The sequence below is a fragment of the Danio rerio genome, chromosome 4 (genome assembly GCF_049306965.1).
Source record: "Danio rerio strain Tuebingen ecotype United States chromosome 4, GRCz12tu, whole genome shotgun sequence".
NCBI lineage: Eukaryota > Metazoa > Chordata > Actinopteri > Cypriniformes > Danionidae > Danio > Danio rerio.
The window spans coordinates 59,116,603-59,133,654 of record NC_133179.1 but is presented as its reverse complement, the minus strand read 5'-3'; the positions used below and the strand labels follow the sequence as shown (position 1 = coordinate 59,133,654).

Genomic DNA, 17,052 nt, shown 5'->3' with positions numbered 1-17,052 from the left:
TTGTCGGCCTCTGGTGGTTAACTGATGCAGAGCCGACGTCTGGGTCTGGGAGACACATTACTGTGAATGATGAGAGGTTCAGTTGCTTTACAAACCAGTTTTTAAAGGAAAAATGTTGTATTGGGAAAATAAGTTGACTTTAGCCATCTTCATTTGTTTTGTTGCTGTTGTTTTATAGGACTATTAATTGAAGCTTTTTTCTTTATTGTGGCTGCTGCATTTTGTAGTTAATGTTGATACATCTATGTTGAGGTATTTTGATTTGAAACACATTTTTAATTTTTTTCCCCAGGCCTGGTTAAAAGGTAATGCAAGAGTTATGTGTTGTTTTTGTAGAAGTTTCTCAGAGTTGCTTGGCTGAAGTCTTTGTGTAAAGATGCAAATGAGCATTGAAAACTCAATCCATACCGATGTCTCAATACACACAACTACATTCACTTATATAATAGTTATAGAAGATGTATACTGTTATACTGTGATATATTATCATTCGTTAAAAGGAACAATTTATAAACTTCACATTGAGGTTTTATTTGTGTTAAGTTCAGTCAATATATTGACATGAGCTATCTATTAGCAGAGTTTTAGTCATTTATTTATTACTGAACTTGTTCTTTATGTGAGTTTAGACTCCTTTATTTATCTTAAAGCACATGCAGCTTATTACTGGCTTCTGGAAGACTGTAACCCTTTATGTTTATAAATTGTAACTATCAAAATGTAACTTGTTTCTGTGCCAATTTTGTTTTCTTTCCTTCGTTTTTTAGTTGAACAGAACATGTGTGAGCAGCTCAGCTTTCCCAAAATCCTCTTATTCACCTGATATGTATTAAAGATGTTTTTCTCTCTATTTATTACTTGTGTTTGTGCAAACAAATATGCATAGACATTCACAGAAGCATATATAAGATACTCTGACAAAACCTTTTCCTTTTAACACAGTAAAGCGATCACATACTGTGATGCATCTAAATATTTATAATTAGAAAATAATTACATCACTAGTAAATTTATTGTATAGGCAGTTTATACAGAATAATTCAACGACAAGAGTTCACTTTCATATCTACACAATGCAGAACTTTTAGTGTGATTAACCTTATTTTTTTCACTATGGTGTATTTACAGTGGTGAACATAACATAAAACAACAACTGCACTTACTCCTGTAACTTGTTTGCAACAATGAATTTAAAATATCTGCGTCACATAGTCATTTTAATAAATGGATCATCATTGTGTGCGGTCATCTTTATTAATAGCTGCCTGATCATTAACTGAATAGGACCATTTAACATATAAGAAACCCGTTAACAGGTATAGCTCTTCATGCCAATACCAACTTGATAGACTATTACATGAACATATTACATGAACAGGACCTGCCTAACATCTCTTAAGACAAATAAGCATAGTGTCTATAACAATACATGCTTGATTGCCCAGATCAATACAGTCGCTACATCTTTATGGTGTCTTTTCACACATTTTAAAAATAACAACTATTTGTAAGCGAAGTTCTTCACCAATACCAGTTTTATACCTCAAATAATTATACATGTGAGGCATCACAGTGGTGCAGTAGATAGCACTGATCGCCTCACAGTAAGAAGGTCGTTGGTTTGAGTCTCAGCTGGGTCAGTTGACATTTTTGTTTGTGTGTTCTCCCCATGTTCGCATGAGTTTCCTCCAGCTGCTCTGGTTTCCCCCAAGTCCATAGGAACTGTTGAACCATACAGTGGCTGTTTTTTTGCCCCTGTATTCTCTTTATTTGCATTCAGCAGAAACAGTTTTGAAATTAGTAGAGGATGAGTAAATGACAGAATTGTAATTTTTATGTGAACTACTCCTTTAATGCTTATGTAAGTAAAGGTAAATTAAATATTACTACAGATATTGCTAAAGAATGGCAGGAAACGTGGAACACAGATAATAAGAGAAAACAATTCATGTGAAAAAAGAAACCCTATATAGGCCTATGAAGTTGTAGAAATAGAAAAGAAGAGGTCATAATTATGAGGATGAGATTTGGACTCAGATATTAATAGGAAAGTAGTTTGTTGTAGACATACAAGTCATTATAAAGTGGATTAAAAAAAGTTAAGAAAATGTTTAGATTTAAGGTTTGTGAGAGAGAGAGAGCAGACAAAGTGTAAAGTGAAAACCATGGGAGAAATGTATCAATAAGTCATGACTGCAACAGATAGTGGCAAAAAAGTTTAACATAAAAGACTTTTATTTTGCCGTGGCGCGTGACGTCATCAGGCAGCGCCGCTTCGCCGCTGTGATTCAACTGGAGAAAGGTTTGTTTTAAAACGTTTACAGATATAAACTGATTTAAAGTTAAAGTTCTAAAGTTTTAAGTTTTTTATACGACACTATATTATGTTCCTGCTGTTGGAAATATTATTTTAACCCTTTATACAACTATTTTAGTATTTTAGTAGTACTATTTTATTGTCAGTAACTGAAGGCTGTTGTTTGAATAAAACAACAGAAAAGTGTATAATAAGTGTTTTAATTAAATGTTTCACCTAATTTCTTTTTGTTAATTACTCTCAAATAAAGAAACCATTGAAGCAAGTGTTGAAGAGAAATTATTTTGTTTCTGTTCATTGTTTTGTTCATTTTGAACTGGATTAAGTGTCCAAACACAGAGAAAAAAAAAACCCCTGCTGAAGCGAATGATCTCCACACTGTTATAAAGATGGCGTTTATTAAAGAGGAGAGTGAAGATGTGAAGATTGAAGAGACATTCACAGTCAAACAGGAAGATCTGCAGGAACAAACAGGTTGGTTTTCATACTGATATATTTTAATATTAAGAATAGGCTACTAAATTAAATCCATCTTGCAGCCCTGAGTGTGCTGCCTAGTTCTCCTAAACGCACAAAAGCAGTCATTGAAAGACAGGAATGAGTTTCTTTTGTCACTTGCTCTCGTGTCTTTTGTCATTCTTTTAATGTATTATTAGTCTCCCATTTTCTCTACCTTTTTAAGGTTATTGTTTTTCTTGTTCTCCTGCTGTTGGTAAAGCGTCCTTGAGCACTGGCGCTATATAAAATAAACAAAAACAATAAATTAAAGTTCAAATGAGCTGACGATATTTGACCTACAGTATTCTCATAGAAGATATCTGCTATTACGGTGATAGTGTTGACTTTTACTTTTCATTTGCATATGTCACGTTGATCACAATTTTTTTATCAACTTCTTTATGGGTTTAAACTTGTTTCTAGTAGTTGTTACTAGTTCTCACAGATAGTATCTGAGTTAGAATTACATCCTTATAATAGCTAATTACCGGGGCTATTGCTTTTAAACAGGGTTTCTGCGGTGCCTTAAATTCCAAAATCTAAATTTTCAATCTACAATCACCAACAACCCATCTCAATAAAACTTTTCATTCAAAAAGGTCTTTTTAATGGTTTAAATATTTACTTACAATAACATTTGTTTAAACGTGCTCCATTACTGCTGAGGACATCAACCTAGACAGATTGTTGTGCATATATTTTGTTTATTATAGGTTTTAAAACGTTTAAAGCATTTGTTCATTTATTTATTTATTAATTTTAAAGAAAGTTTACTTAGGAAAAAAAGTGTATGGATACAAGTAAAGCTTACTTGTTGCTACACAGAATTTTAAATCTTTTGCTAAAAATATCTAAAATATAATTTTTAAAAATATCATTTATTATTGTATAATTAAATTATGATATTTTTTCATCGGGCAAAATAAATTTTTTCATCTTAGCCATTTGAAAAATTCCTTAGCCTTTAGCCCTTTATGAGTCTAAAATTTCAGTCATAATGGTCTTAAAAAATCTTTAAAATTCTTAAATTTAACTTGGTGAAACCTGCAGAAACTCTTGTTTAAAGTATGTCAAAAAAACATGGATGCCCCCAATTTTAAACTTGATGAATGAAATTGACACTAAAATAATAAATTGTTCTAAAACATTGTACAGTATTCTTAACTATATGATGTTGCTGTGGGACGACGTGAAACAAAATGAACAAATTATAGTGAAACAATAACGTTTAGCATTGCACTGACTACAACTGGCCAACAAACTAGTCTAAAAATGACTTTTTCTGCTTAAGTAATGGATTACAGCATGCTGATAAAATGCAAACATTTGAGTGTAAAATTCTTCAGTATTGACCATATTCTTCATGTACCAGCAGGCGGCGACATTCAAATCCTTTTTGCTTGAGACTTAAAAAAAAGAATTTTTAGATCCTAAAAACAGTGTTCTGCTGCTTAGGCATGTGACGACAACAGTTTACAAGGTATACTGCGGTTAGAAAAAAGTTGATTTTTTTAAAACTGCCAAAATGTTCTGCTGTACCATTCCTTTGGTATATGTGAGTTTTTTTTAAAGGTTTTGTTTTAAGTGTTTCAGGACAACAGTATTATCAGCAAAAAAGATATCCAAAGATGCCGTTTTAAATCGTTAAGAAATCTGTTTTTGAAACTAATGCAGACAGTGTGTGACGTGTCTGAAGAGCGAGAAGGGATCCGGGGGTGAGAAAGGTGTGCAACTTATTTGAGGACCGGGAGGGAGACGTGCGATTTTTCACTCCTCGTTTTCACTCGTTTGCTCGTTAGTGTTAGGGTTAGTTTTGTAATTAAATTTAATTCACATTTCACATGATTTCTATGTGATTAGCTGACAGGTACATTTCTTTTGTCACTGTACCAAAATTTGAGGTCAAATGATTAGGATCCATATCTTTATTACATTTAGATGTCTAAAAATATTGGCCCAAAATCTATATAATTTAGGGCATCCCCAGAACATATGACTGATCTGCTCGTTCCAAACCACATCTGGGACAAGATGAATCTGAGTCACATACAGAAGATGAGTGTACCAGTTCTATGGCATATTGCCAGGCTGTATCTGATATTTCTAGTCCCAGTTCGTCTTCCCATTTCTGATTTATATGGTTTAGGGAAGGAGAGGGCAGTTCTTTGGATCACTTCATATAACATGGAAATCATACCCCTTTGATATGGGTCCATATTTACCAATTCATCTATCCAGCATGCTTCTGCTTGGTTCAGTGAAGGACAGAAGTGTTTTTTAATGAAACTATGGACCTGAGGGTACCTAAAAGAATTAGACTGGGGAATCTAAATGTCTGTTCTTAACTGTTAAATGAGATAAATATGCCATCTTTAAACAGGTCTTTAACACAGTTAACTCCCTTCCTAAACCAAAATTGGACTGCTGAAATCTATAATCTTGGCAATACAAACAGACACAGTCTGAAATAGAAACAGAAATCTTGGTAGTATTATCAGTTTAATGGAATAGATCTTCCCAGCCAAAGATAAAGGAAAGGTTGACCAGTGCGTCATGTCTCGTTTGACTTTGTCTAACGTCATTTAAAATTATTATTAAACAAATCCTTATATTTACGTGTCACACTCACACCAAGATATACAAATTTATCAGGACTTGCTTAAAATGGAAAGGTTTGGGTGGACATTTGCTGTGCTCTATCATTGAAAGGGAAAAGGAGATTTTTTGCTAGATTGACTTTGTCTCAAGAAACATTTGCAAATTCTGAAATGATTGTAAGAGCTTTTGGAATGCATGTATCTGGATTTGACAGAAAAAAGTAGATCATCCGCATATAGCAGAAACTTATGTTCTTGTCCCTCTCTGAAAATTCCTTGCAAGCCATCTGAGTTCCTTAAATTGGTTACAGGAGGTTTGATGACAACGTCAAAGAGCAGAGGGGACAGAGGGCAGCCCTGTCTCGTTCCTCTAGAGCAGGCATGTGCAAACTTGGTCCTGGAGGGCCAGTGTTCTGCAAAGTTTAGTTCCAACCCCAATCAGACACACCTGGACTAGCTAATCAAGCTTTTATGTCCCGTTTCCACTGAGTGGTTCGGTTTGGTACGCTTTTATGGCCATTTCCACTGTCAAAAGGCGTACCGAACCAAACCGTACCATACCACTTTTTTGGCACCCTTTCGAAAAGGTCCCAAACACTAAGGCCGTACTCACACTAGATACAGCTGCCTCGAACCGGGCCAAAGCGCTTGTCCCCCTCCCGTCTCCCCCGACGGCCCGCACTCACACCACAAACAGGCCTCGGCACACTTACGTCATCGCTGCTGCGCTGTTCAGTGAGAAGCGCTCTCTCACTCAACAGCACAGTGGAGATTTCTCTAGTTATATCGTTTCAGTCGTTAGTTATGCTGTGACATGCAGTCGAATATTTCGCCAAACAGTCCTTAGGGATGCTGTGACACGCAGTCAGATATTTCGCCAAACAGATTCGCCACTTTTGGCGCTCATAAACAATCATAAAGCTCTCGTGCTGCAGGAATGAGGAGGTCTGCTGAAGCCACGCAGCTGTCGTGCTTCGAGGAGTTCTCGTCTGTAATAAACTACGGCAGTTTGCGTTCACTGAACAGTAAGAATGATTAATAAATCCATATGTAACAGCCCCTTAAAAGTCACGTCTCGCTTTCAGTTTCGGGCTTTGGCGCGTTTTGCACTCACACACAAGCGTACCGTGCCAAAGCCCAAGTGACCCGCGCTAGGGCACACCTCTTCCAACCGGGCCAGGGCCGGCCAAGTGAACCGTGCTTGAGCCCGATTCACCGCACTCACACTTCTCAAACCGGGAAAATCCGGGAAATCCGGGAAACGGGCCTGGGCATGGTATGGATGGCATAGTGTGAGTAGGCCCTAAATGGCAGAGCTAGACGTGCAGCTGAACGCTATTGGTTTACAGAGATACATCATTCGTAGACACAAGCCAGAATCTTAACAAAGGACCCGCCATGTTTGAAATACACAGCGAGAGATTACAGCGGAATTATATACATATGCAGCCATGGTCGATCCGGGCTCAAACAAACCCTGTCGTCGTCTTGATAAACAGCCACAAAGCCATGGAGAAGAGCAGATTTACCCTGTGCCGCGTAGTTTTTTACGAGCCGGTCTGAAGCCCGAGTGGTTTCGCTTTCTTCCTTGTGCTCGCCACGCGTCTCTATTTGAAATAACAAACTTCTTGAGCTGATAATAATAACATGCGATTGATTATTGACAAGCTTTGGAAACCCGGTCCTGTGAGAAGCTGACAAACGCGGGACACATTCTGTGACACATTCAGAAAGAAAAGGACAAACGTTAAAATTCCTTCTTTTGTCAACTGATCTGAATCACAGAGGTATGGTAGTTCTAAATAATTAAAAAAGCTCTCAATACATTCAATTTAGTTTACCTCAGAGTTGTAAAGAGTTTTATAGAAGTTTTTTAAATTGATCACTAATACCCTGTTTGTCAGTAATAATACTGCCATCATCCTTACTAACTGCTACTATAACACCAGCTGCTGAGGATTGTTACAGTTGGTAACACAATAACCTGCCAGCTCATTCACCATGTTCATAATGAATCTGGAGTGATCTTATGTGGAGATCCTCAAGGAGTCATTCCGCTTGCAGAATAAGTGTTTTCTTATGAAGCTCTTCGGAAGATGATGTTGATTGTAGCTGATCAATTGTATTATTTTTTTACATGACATTGTCCATCGCTGATGGCCGACAAACTTCACGATGCTTAGCCGGCATCACGATCCATCGCCCTGCCCCACATTTATATTGATATATAACTTATTATTTGCTTGAAGCCACTAGAAGTCTTTTATCCACTCTTGGAAAAGTGTAAATGGTGGATTAACATTCAGCACATGATCACTAAACAGATGCGCCGTTATTAATAACTTTAGGTAAATGTCTGTTATTTTCATTCTTTCATCTTCAGCGCTTCACATTTTCGCAGTTGTAGCTCCTATCATCTGAAGGCAGAAGGCATTGACTGAGTGATTGACAGCTGATATTAACCAATCATTTACATTCAGTTGTAGAGCAGTGAGCCAATAAGTAGAGTACAAAGGCGGGGCTAGCATTGCAGACTTTTTTACTTCGAGTTCACATAACAACTGTTTTAATCTGTTCCTGAGTGCTGCGTTTGACGTTTTTAGGTGCAAAGATGCATTCTGCAAAAATGTCTCCTAAATCTGCACACGCAGTGAGGATTTTACAGTGAAAACAATGAAAATGTATGCTCTACACTGAACTCAAACCGAACTCTCGTGTTCTCCACCAGCTGTGGGAAAAGCCATTGTAATGACACAGATCACTGTGCCATGCCCGTAGCCAGGGGGTTTCGGGTTGTTCAAACGAACCACCCCCCATGGCCCCCATGTAATTTAATTTAATATTATATAATACATATTATAATTATTTATATTCTACATATATATTGTAATAAAGTGTGATTTTATATAACTTTGGCCAGTAATTAGAATCCCAGTGAGCCTCAAAGCCACAATAAAGTGACGCGAGTCTTGTGACATAACCCACTGAGTGGTAACACTTGAATCTTTGATGTGACATCCTCCTTTGATACCTTACTCTTTGGCTCTCTTCTCTTGAGCCCCTTTCACACATGCAGACCTTTCCGGAAAATTACCGGCAATTTTCTGGAAAGGTTGTATGTGTGAACAGGTCCTTTTTGAAAATACCGGTAAATTCGTTCTGGCTATTTTCCAGAAAGAGAAGTTGTAACATTCCCGGTAATATGCCGGAATGCTGCGCTGTGTGAATGCAGAAGGAAGATTGCCGGAAAGAACGCGTGCACGTCTAGAACGTGCTGACGTGAGACACCTGCTTTAGCCAATCAGAACAGTCAGACGCATTTAGTTAGAAGTTGTTGTGAGACGTCTGCTTGAGCCAATCAGAACAGTCAGACGCATTTACGTCCGCGCGGTTTATGAGAATAAAAGCCTTTGAATATTTTCCCAGACGCATTTAGCTGCTAGAAGTTAGTCAGATAATGTTTATATGTTCTTCTTAATGCCAACTGTGTAAATAATCATCGATAAGATGCTTATGGTAAGCCGCCGTTTGTTTACCTTCACGCTTAGCGTGTGCCTGTGAAACAGCCTGTGAGCGCCAGCACACGCACATATTATAAACATCTCGACATGCCAAAGTGATCCTCCATATGTTTTCTTCGAAGTTGTTCACAATACTGATCATCCACAGAGTTTGTAATGTAGTCAAATGTTTACAAATACAAGCGCAGCCGTTTAAGGCTCAGTTGTGGTAAATGATGTCAGAATTTACCGGTATTTTGAAATGGATTTGTGAAAGGTCTTTTCTGGAAAATTTCCGTAACGTCCTCGCCTGTGTGAACAGTGCTTTTTTGAATATACCGGTAAAGTTGTTCCGGAAATTTTCCGCATATTTACCGGTATACATGTGTGAAAGGGGCTTTGATCTGTATTACAGATTATCTCTTGTCATCTGGTTTTATATGCAGTCACAGGAGCTCTCGTTTCCCTTTTTTTCTGTCTATACCACATCATTCCCCTTCATGTTTGTCAGTATGTTATCGATCATTTGTGTGTATATTATTTTGTTACTCACCCTGTATGTTTTTCAAGACCACCAGTGAGTGAGTGTCTGGTTGTTTTTTCCTACGGCACTTCCTCAGCGCTCACCCGACCTGGTGTTTACTTTGACTTTTGGTTTTTCCAAGACTCGCTTCTCAATAAAGACTTGCATTTGAGCTCACTCTTTTGTGACACACGTATTTTCTTTCTCATTTGTGTTTAAAGGTCTTTAGATTTTGGCATGATATCTAGCTTTGAGGCTTTTTTTGGTCTACTTCACTTTGTCAGAAAGGTCCTATTTAGGTGTTTTCTTGATTGCGAACGTGTGTGGTAGTAATCAGGTCTGGGTGTGGCTAGAGAACTTGAAGCAGGTGTGATAAATTAAAATTGTTCTAATGGGAATTTCTTTTTTCACACAAGTCAGTGTAGTTCAGTATTTTGTCTTCAATTTAAGAATAAAAACCTTGATTTAAAAACTGCACAATGTGTTTAATTGTGTTATCTTTGACTAATATTTACATTTGTTTGATGATCTGAAACAGTTAAGTGTTAGATTTCTGCTTTGCATTTGTTACAGATTACATACCTCTAGAACATTTCTCATTTAAAGGTGCAGATTTAAAGCTTTATGCAGATATTATACATGTCATATATGTCTATGAGGCAAATATTAGCAGAGATTCAGCTGTTTTTTTAACAGGTTTACCAGTCAGGCACAGAATGAAAAAGCATTCCATATCTGCTTTACAAGTTTTACAAAAACAAACTGTTTTGTTGTGATTACGAATATATACAAATATAAACTGGCCATTTACAGCTTTCAAATTTTTGTCTCATCAATATAACCAAAATTAATCTGGGAATAATCATATAAGAATCTGCTTAAATGTGTATCTGTGTAATGGACTCCAGGAGGTAAATATGACAAGATCAATCTAAATATGATCTGCTATGTCTTTACATTTAATGTGCATCAAAATTAAGATTTGTGTAGCCAATGTTTTCACTTCCTTTTCACTGAGTTTTAATGATTTACTAAAAAGTGAACTTATTTTTATTTCAGACCTAATTAAAGACTACGAGGAGAGTAAAGAGGAGGAACATCATGTCAAAATTGAGGACAAAACTCATTTAGAGACTGATTGTGTGTTAAAAGTGAGAGACAAGAGTTGTTTTACCTGCACTCCGTGTGACAAGAGTTTGGCAAGCAAAAGCAAATTAAAGACTCACATGAGGATCCACACTGGAGAGAAACCATTTACATGCACTCAGTGTGGGAAGAGTTTTAGCAAATCATCATCGCTTTATAGACACATGAAGATCCACACCGGAGAAAAACCATTCACATGCACTCAGTGTGGGAAGAGTTTTAACTGCTCATCATCCCTTAATAAACACATGAGGATCCATACCGGAGAAAAACCATTCACTTGCACTCAGTGTGGGAAGAGTTTCAGCCACTCATCATCCCTTAATCAACACATGAGGATCCACACTGGAGAGAAACCATTCACATGCCCTCAGTGTGGGAAGAGTTTCATCAACTCATCACACCTTAATCAACACATCATGATCCACACTGGAGAGAAACCATTCACATGCACTCAGTGTGGGAAGAGTTTTAACTGCTCATCATCCCTTAATAAACACATGAGGATCCATACCGGAGAAAAACCATTCACTTGCACTCAGTGTGGGAAGAGTTTCAGCCAATCATCATCCCTTAATCAACACATCATGATCCACACTGGAAAGAAACCATTCACTTGCACTCAATGTGGGAAGAGTTTTAGCCAATCATCATACCTTAAAAACCACATGAAGATTCACACTAGTGTAAAAGAGTATGTGTGCTTGGAGTGTGAGAAGACTTTTATTACAGTTGCAGAATTGAAACGGCACCAGAGGATTCACACTGGAGAAAAACCGTACAAGTGTTCACACTGCAGTAAGAGGTTTACTCAATTAGGAACCCTGAAAACACATGAGAGGATTCACACTGGAGATAAACCGTACAAGTGTTCACACTGCAGTAAGAGGTTTACTCACACAGGAACCCTGAAAAAACATCAGAGGATTCACACTGGAGATAAACTGTAGACATGATCAGTGTGTACTAGGGTTGGGTACCGAAACCCGGTGCCATTATAGCACCGGTACCTTGGTAACTGGTATGTACCGGTATTAAATCAGCGTTTGAATTTCGGTGCTGCGGGATGGACGTGAGGGGTGCATGAAAAAAGGCACATATAGGCGTTGCGTCACAGCATCACTAAACATTTAATTCTAAACAACTTAGAGGAATACCGACAGGCGATATCAGGCAATTGTTATTGTCGCTAGGGAACAGATGCACGCAACGTTCAGAGTACAGAGCATTTAGCCTGGAACCAGTGGTTTTCGGTGAGCGAGAGCGACACTCTTCAGATCAACATGCATGATCACGTTCATCCAATTTGCTTAAACTAAGCATTCTAAAGCGTATTTTACAAGCAAGGATTCTTACACAGCAACTGTCTTTACAAAAGTGTGTGTAAGGGGGAAACATGTCAAACTTAATGACACATTTGGGGGCTCAAAGGCAGAGCCTCTCTTGCGTGCTTTAGCTACATTTACATTTAGTCATTTAGCAGACGCTTTTATCCAAAGCGACTTACAAATGAGGACAAGGAAGCATTTTACACAACTAAGAGCAACAATGAATAAGTGCTATAGGCAAGTTTCAGGTCTGTAAAGTCTAAGAAGGGAAGTATTAATGGTATTAGTATTTTTTATTTTTTTTTATTTTTGTACAGTTAGTGTGATATTCAAAGAGGCAACTGCAGATTAGGAGGTGAAGTGGAGACTAAATAGTTGAGTTTTTAGTCGTTTCTTGAAAGTAGTGAGTGACTCTGCTGTTCTGATGCAGTTAGGGAGTTCATTCCACCAACTGGGCAGATTGAGCGTGAGCGTTCGTGAAAGTGATTTCTTCCCTCTTTGGGATGGAACCACGAGGCGACGTTCATTCACAGAATGCAAGTTTCTGGAGGGCACATAGATCTGCAGAAGTGAGAGCAGATAGGAAGGAGCAAGGCCAGAGGTCACTTTGTAGGCAAACATCAGAGCTTTGAATTTGATGCGAGCAGCAACTGGCAGCCAGTGCAAACAGACTAGCAGCGGAGTGACATGCTCGTTTAGGTTTATTGAAGACAACTCGTGCTGCTGCATTCTAGAGCAGTTGTAGAGGCTTGATAGAGTTAGCTGGAAGCCCAGCTAGTAGAGAGTTGCAGTAATCCAGTTTGGAGAGAACAAGAGCTTGAACAAGGAGTTGAGCTGCATGTTCAGATAAGAAGGGTCGGATCTTTCTGATGTTATAGAGTGCGAATCTGCACGATCGAGCAGTTCTAGAAATGTGGTCAGAGAAGTTTAGTTGGTCATCAATAATTACTCCAAGGCTTTTCACCATTTTGGATGCAGTAATGGTTGCCCCATCCATCTGGATTGAAAAGTTATGGTGTAGAGACGAGTTGGCAGAAACTACAAGCATTTCCGTTTATGCGAGATTCAGCTGAAGATGATGATCTTTCATCCAGTGTGAAATATCCAACAGGCAGGCTGAGATGCGAGCTGGAACCGAGGGATCATCAGGATGAAAAGAGAGGTATAGCTGGGTATCATCAGCATAGCAGTGGTAGGAGAATCCATGTCTCTGGATGACTGGTCCTAGAGATGAAGTGTAGATGGAGAAGAGAAGTGGCCCCAGAACAGAGCCTTGAGGTACCCCAGTGTTTAGATGCTGTAGGTTGGACACCTCTCCCTTCCAAGACACCCTGAATGACCTGTCAGAGAGGTAAGATCTGAACCATTGTATAACAGTGCCCGCAACGCCCAGTGACTCGAGCGTAGATAGCAGGATCTGGTGGTTGACAGTGTCAAAAGCAGCTGACAAGTCCAGCAAAATGAGGACTGATGATTTAGAGTCTGCTTTAGCCATTCTGAGATCCTCCACGACCGAGAGCAAGGCAGTCTCAGTTGAGTGGCCTTTCTTAAAGCTGGATTGCTTGTTGTCCATGAGATTGTTTTGAGTAAGAAAGTCCAGAACTTGATTGAACACTACTTTCTCCAGAATCTTGGCCATGAATGGAAGCAGGGATACTGGTCTGTAGTTTTCAAGTAGCGTATGGTCCAGGTTGGTCCACTGTTTCTTTAGCAGTGGGGTTACCCTAGCCTGCTTAAACGAAGTGGGGAATAAACCAGAGTCAAGAGATGTGTTAATTATGTGAGTCAGTGTTGGTATGACTGCAGGAGAGATGGCTTGCAAGAGATGAGAGGTAATAGGATCGAGTGGACAGGTGGTTGCATGGCTAGATAGCACGAGTTTGGACACCTCAGACTCAGAGAGCTGGGAAAAGAGGTGAGTGTGTGAGGTGTTGGTGTTGTATCTTGCGTGTTTGTTGTAGGTGCAGCAAATTGAGCACTGATTTTTGCAGTTTTGGTGCAAAAGAATGTAGCAAAGTCATCAGTAGTAAGTGTGGAGGATGCGGGTGGAGGAGGAGGATAGAGGAGGGAGGAAAATGTTTTAAAAAGTAGGCGAGGATTAGTGGCATTGTTGATTTTCAGACGGTAATATGTCTGCTTTGCAGAAGTAACCTCAGCTGAGAAAGAGGACAGAAGAGTTTGGTATGTTAAGAGCTGTGCAGGATTTTTAGTTTTCCGCCAAATTCTCTCTGCAGCCCGCAGTTTTGAGCGATGCTCACAGAGAGCATCCGAGAGCCAGGGTGCAGGAGGACTGGCACAGGCTGGCCTGGATGCAAGAGGACATAATCGGTCTAGACATGATGCTAGTGTGGAGCAGAGTGTATTAGTGGCACTGTTCGAATCAAGTACAGTGAGTTTGCGAGATGGAGGAAGAGAGTCTGAGACAATGGTGGATAGTCTATTGGGTGAGAGAGATCGTAGGTTTCTGCGAAAGGTAACCAGTGTTGGAGTGTGTGGCGGCTCAGGAGTAATGTGGATGTTGAGAGACAGAAGGAAATGATCAGATATTTGTAGTGGAGTTACTATTGTTTGATCAGTGAAGCAGTGTCTTGTGTAAATAAGGTCTAGCTGATTACCTGATTTGTGGGTAGCAGAAGTAGGTGCTCTTTTTAGGTCAAAAGAGGCAAGCAGAGTCTGAAAGTCTGCAGCTTGCGGTTTGTCAACGTAAATGTTGAAGTCACCTAGCACCAACAAGGGAGTGTCAAAATTAGAAAAAGATGAGAGAAGAACATCCAGTTCATCTAAGAAGTGACCTAATTTACCTGGTGGGCGGTAGATGACAACCACATTTATGTAGAAGGGGTGGATAATGGTGACTGCATGGAATTCAAAGGAGCTGATTGTTGGCAGGGACGGTATCAGAGTAAATTTCCATTCTTTGGAAATTAGTAGTCCCGTCCCACCCCCTCTCCCTGTCTGACGAGGAGTGTGGGAAAAAGAGAAATTAGCAGAAAGAGTAGCATGTGTAGCAGTGTCCTCCGGCCTCAACCAGGTCTCAGTTAGAGCCATGAGATTATAGTCAGAATAATCTCCGGAGGGAGCTTACGCTTATGCTCGCTCCCTCTGTTTTCTTGGCACTATGCTATCTCTGTGACGGCGCTGCGCGCATCATTTCCCCGCACTCGTCAGAAGTTGATGCCCAAATTGACACAGGGAATAAAAAGATTAAACTTCAGTTATGTTCATGTTGTGAAACACTATCAAAATGTCCACCGTTGATTATATTAGACTTCTGTTTTCAATAGCGATTTTAACTCTTAATATAGGAAGTCCTCGGCTATGCAGAGACCATTATTAATCAGAAATCTAGTGTACATAATTTAACATTAGGAAATGCAGTCTTGAATTTAAAAACAGTCAGCTTTTATTCATGAAATAAACAATAAGAAATAGGACTTATTTTGACTCCAGAATAATTATGTTTTAGGAAACACTGTAAAAGTTTTCAGAAAGAATATTTTAAATGAATGGGAGAGCAAAATAAAATTACTTCAACTGTAGGCCTGTTAAAGTTTACAGGTGCAGCAATGTGCCATGATGTACTTGAATGTTAGAAATGTGTTCTCCTTCATCAGTACAACGTTGCTTGTCAAATAAATGAACAAGGAAGATTATTTTGAGTAAGTTATTTAATTATCTTGTTTATGAAGACTGCAGAGTGATGCATGAAAATAAATGACTTCCAATAATGTTTTAAGTATTTTGTGATATATATGTTTAAATGTGCTCCTAAAAGTACGTGGCCCCTGCCTGCCCCCCACAGGTTAATAGTAAGCTAATGTAATTTCATAATGCAAATTTTAAATTCATGCTAACCAACAAATGATCAAAGGAAATGTATTAATGTAATACAATATTAACTGATGTTTACTTTAAACTGTAATTATATTGTTCTATTAAAATAATTTTTTTAAAATAATTTGTCAAATAAATATTTTTGAAGAGTCGTCCACCATCATTTTGTGGCTAAAAAGTGTCGATTCAGGCACCGTTTTGGCACCAGTATCGTTTTAAAAGTATCAATTTAGCACCGGTATCGAAAAACCAAACGATACCCAACCCTAGAGTTTCACTCATTCGGGGCAGCTTAAGAAACACATGGGATGGTTTCCGGTATTGTGTCAACACATGTACCAGCATAGAAATAGCGCTCCCATACACACTGATATTAATGTACCAAAATGTTTTGATATCTATATATCAAAAAAGTAAATACATTGTACTTACTGTGTTCATAATGTCTTTTAGAACAATTCTGATACTCTGAAGGTGAAATACAGCTAAGGTGGGGACAGGTTTGCGGGTATGGATAGGTTTAGGGGTGGATAAAGGTGTAATTAAAGTTTAATTTGATTAACCAATCAAAAGTGCAATGTAAAAAGTAATATTCACTAAATTGTATCATGTGTCACAATATACACAGTAACTATATTTAAACAAATTAGTTAAAGCACTTAATAAAAAGAGGGATCAATCTTTTTGTGACATTTGTTTCAGTTTTTACTTTGGTGTAATGTATATGTAACTTTAATGTATATACAGAAATACCTTTTTGTATAGCACTCCATAAAAGGAATTAATTTAAAGAAAAAATCTCTGAGAGGGTATATTAATTTCCGCTGAGCACTGTGTGTGTGTGTGTGTTCTGCACTTATTTCTACATTAATTAGTACACTTCTCACAAATGTCTTTTAAATAAATAGTTTTGCCTTGTGTTATACTGTGCCTACACATAGCTTACTATAAATTGCAGAGTGAAAATGTATAAATGTGTTAGTTTGTGTTCTGTGGTACAAACATTTGAAAAAAAATAACACTTTTGTCTGTATCTATGCTGCAAATGCACACTTTAATGGCTCTGATGTGAGCCATAAAACTCCTTAAGGACCAGAAATGCATTTATTACATTTAAATCATTAATATATATATATATATATATATATATATATATATATATATATATATATATATATATATATATATATATATATTATATATTAGTTATATATTAGTTTTTTCAAATACAAACATTCAAACAATTTTGCCGAGTGATTTAGTGGCTGCAGATATGACGTAGATGAAAATACTGTAAGTGGTTATCTTT

The 17,052-nt window shown here is 38.1% G+C and overlaps 3 protein-coding genes across 6 annotated transcripts in view; 2 read left to right on the top strand and 1 right to left on the bottom strand.

The window, feature by feature from the left end:
• LOC100537530 (uncharacterized) overlaps positions 1-17,052 on the bottom strand; it is an 858,077-nt gene that overhangs the window by 84,746 nt on the left and 756,279 nt on the right. The gene's annotated exons all lie outside the window — the stretch shown is intronic.
• LOC137491106 (uncharacterized) overlaps positions 1-17,052 on the top strand; it is a 1,257,671-nt gene that overhangs the window by 1,081,064 nt on the left and 159,555 nt on the right. The gene's annotated exons all lie outside the window — the stretch shown is intronic.
• Positions 2,247-16,709, top strand: LOC108182508 (uncharacterized). Of its 3 annotated transcripts, none has more exons than XM_073948734.1 (3): positions 2,247-2,302; positions 2,707-2,791; positions 10,495-16,422. In XM_073948734.1, exons 2-3 carry the CDS (start codon positions 2,707-2,709, stop codon positions 11,529-11,531), a joined length of 1,122 nt encoding a protein of 373 aa, XP_073804835.1. In that variant the 5' UTR covers positions 2,247-2,302; the 3' UTR covers positions 11,532-16,422. The 3 variants fall into 3 exon arrangements, with proteins under 3 accessions (XP_073804835.1, XP_073804833.1, XP_073804834.1); XM_073948732.1 differs by having other exon boundaries at positions 2,644-2,791; XM_073948733.1 differs by having other exon boundaries at positions 2,247-2,791; positions 10,495-16,709.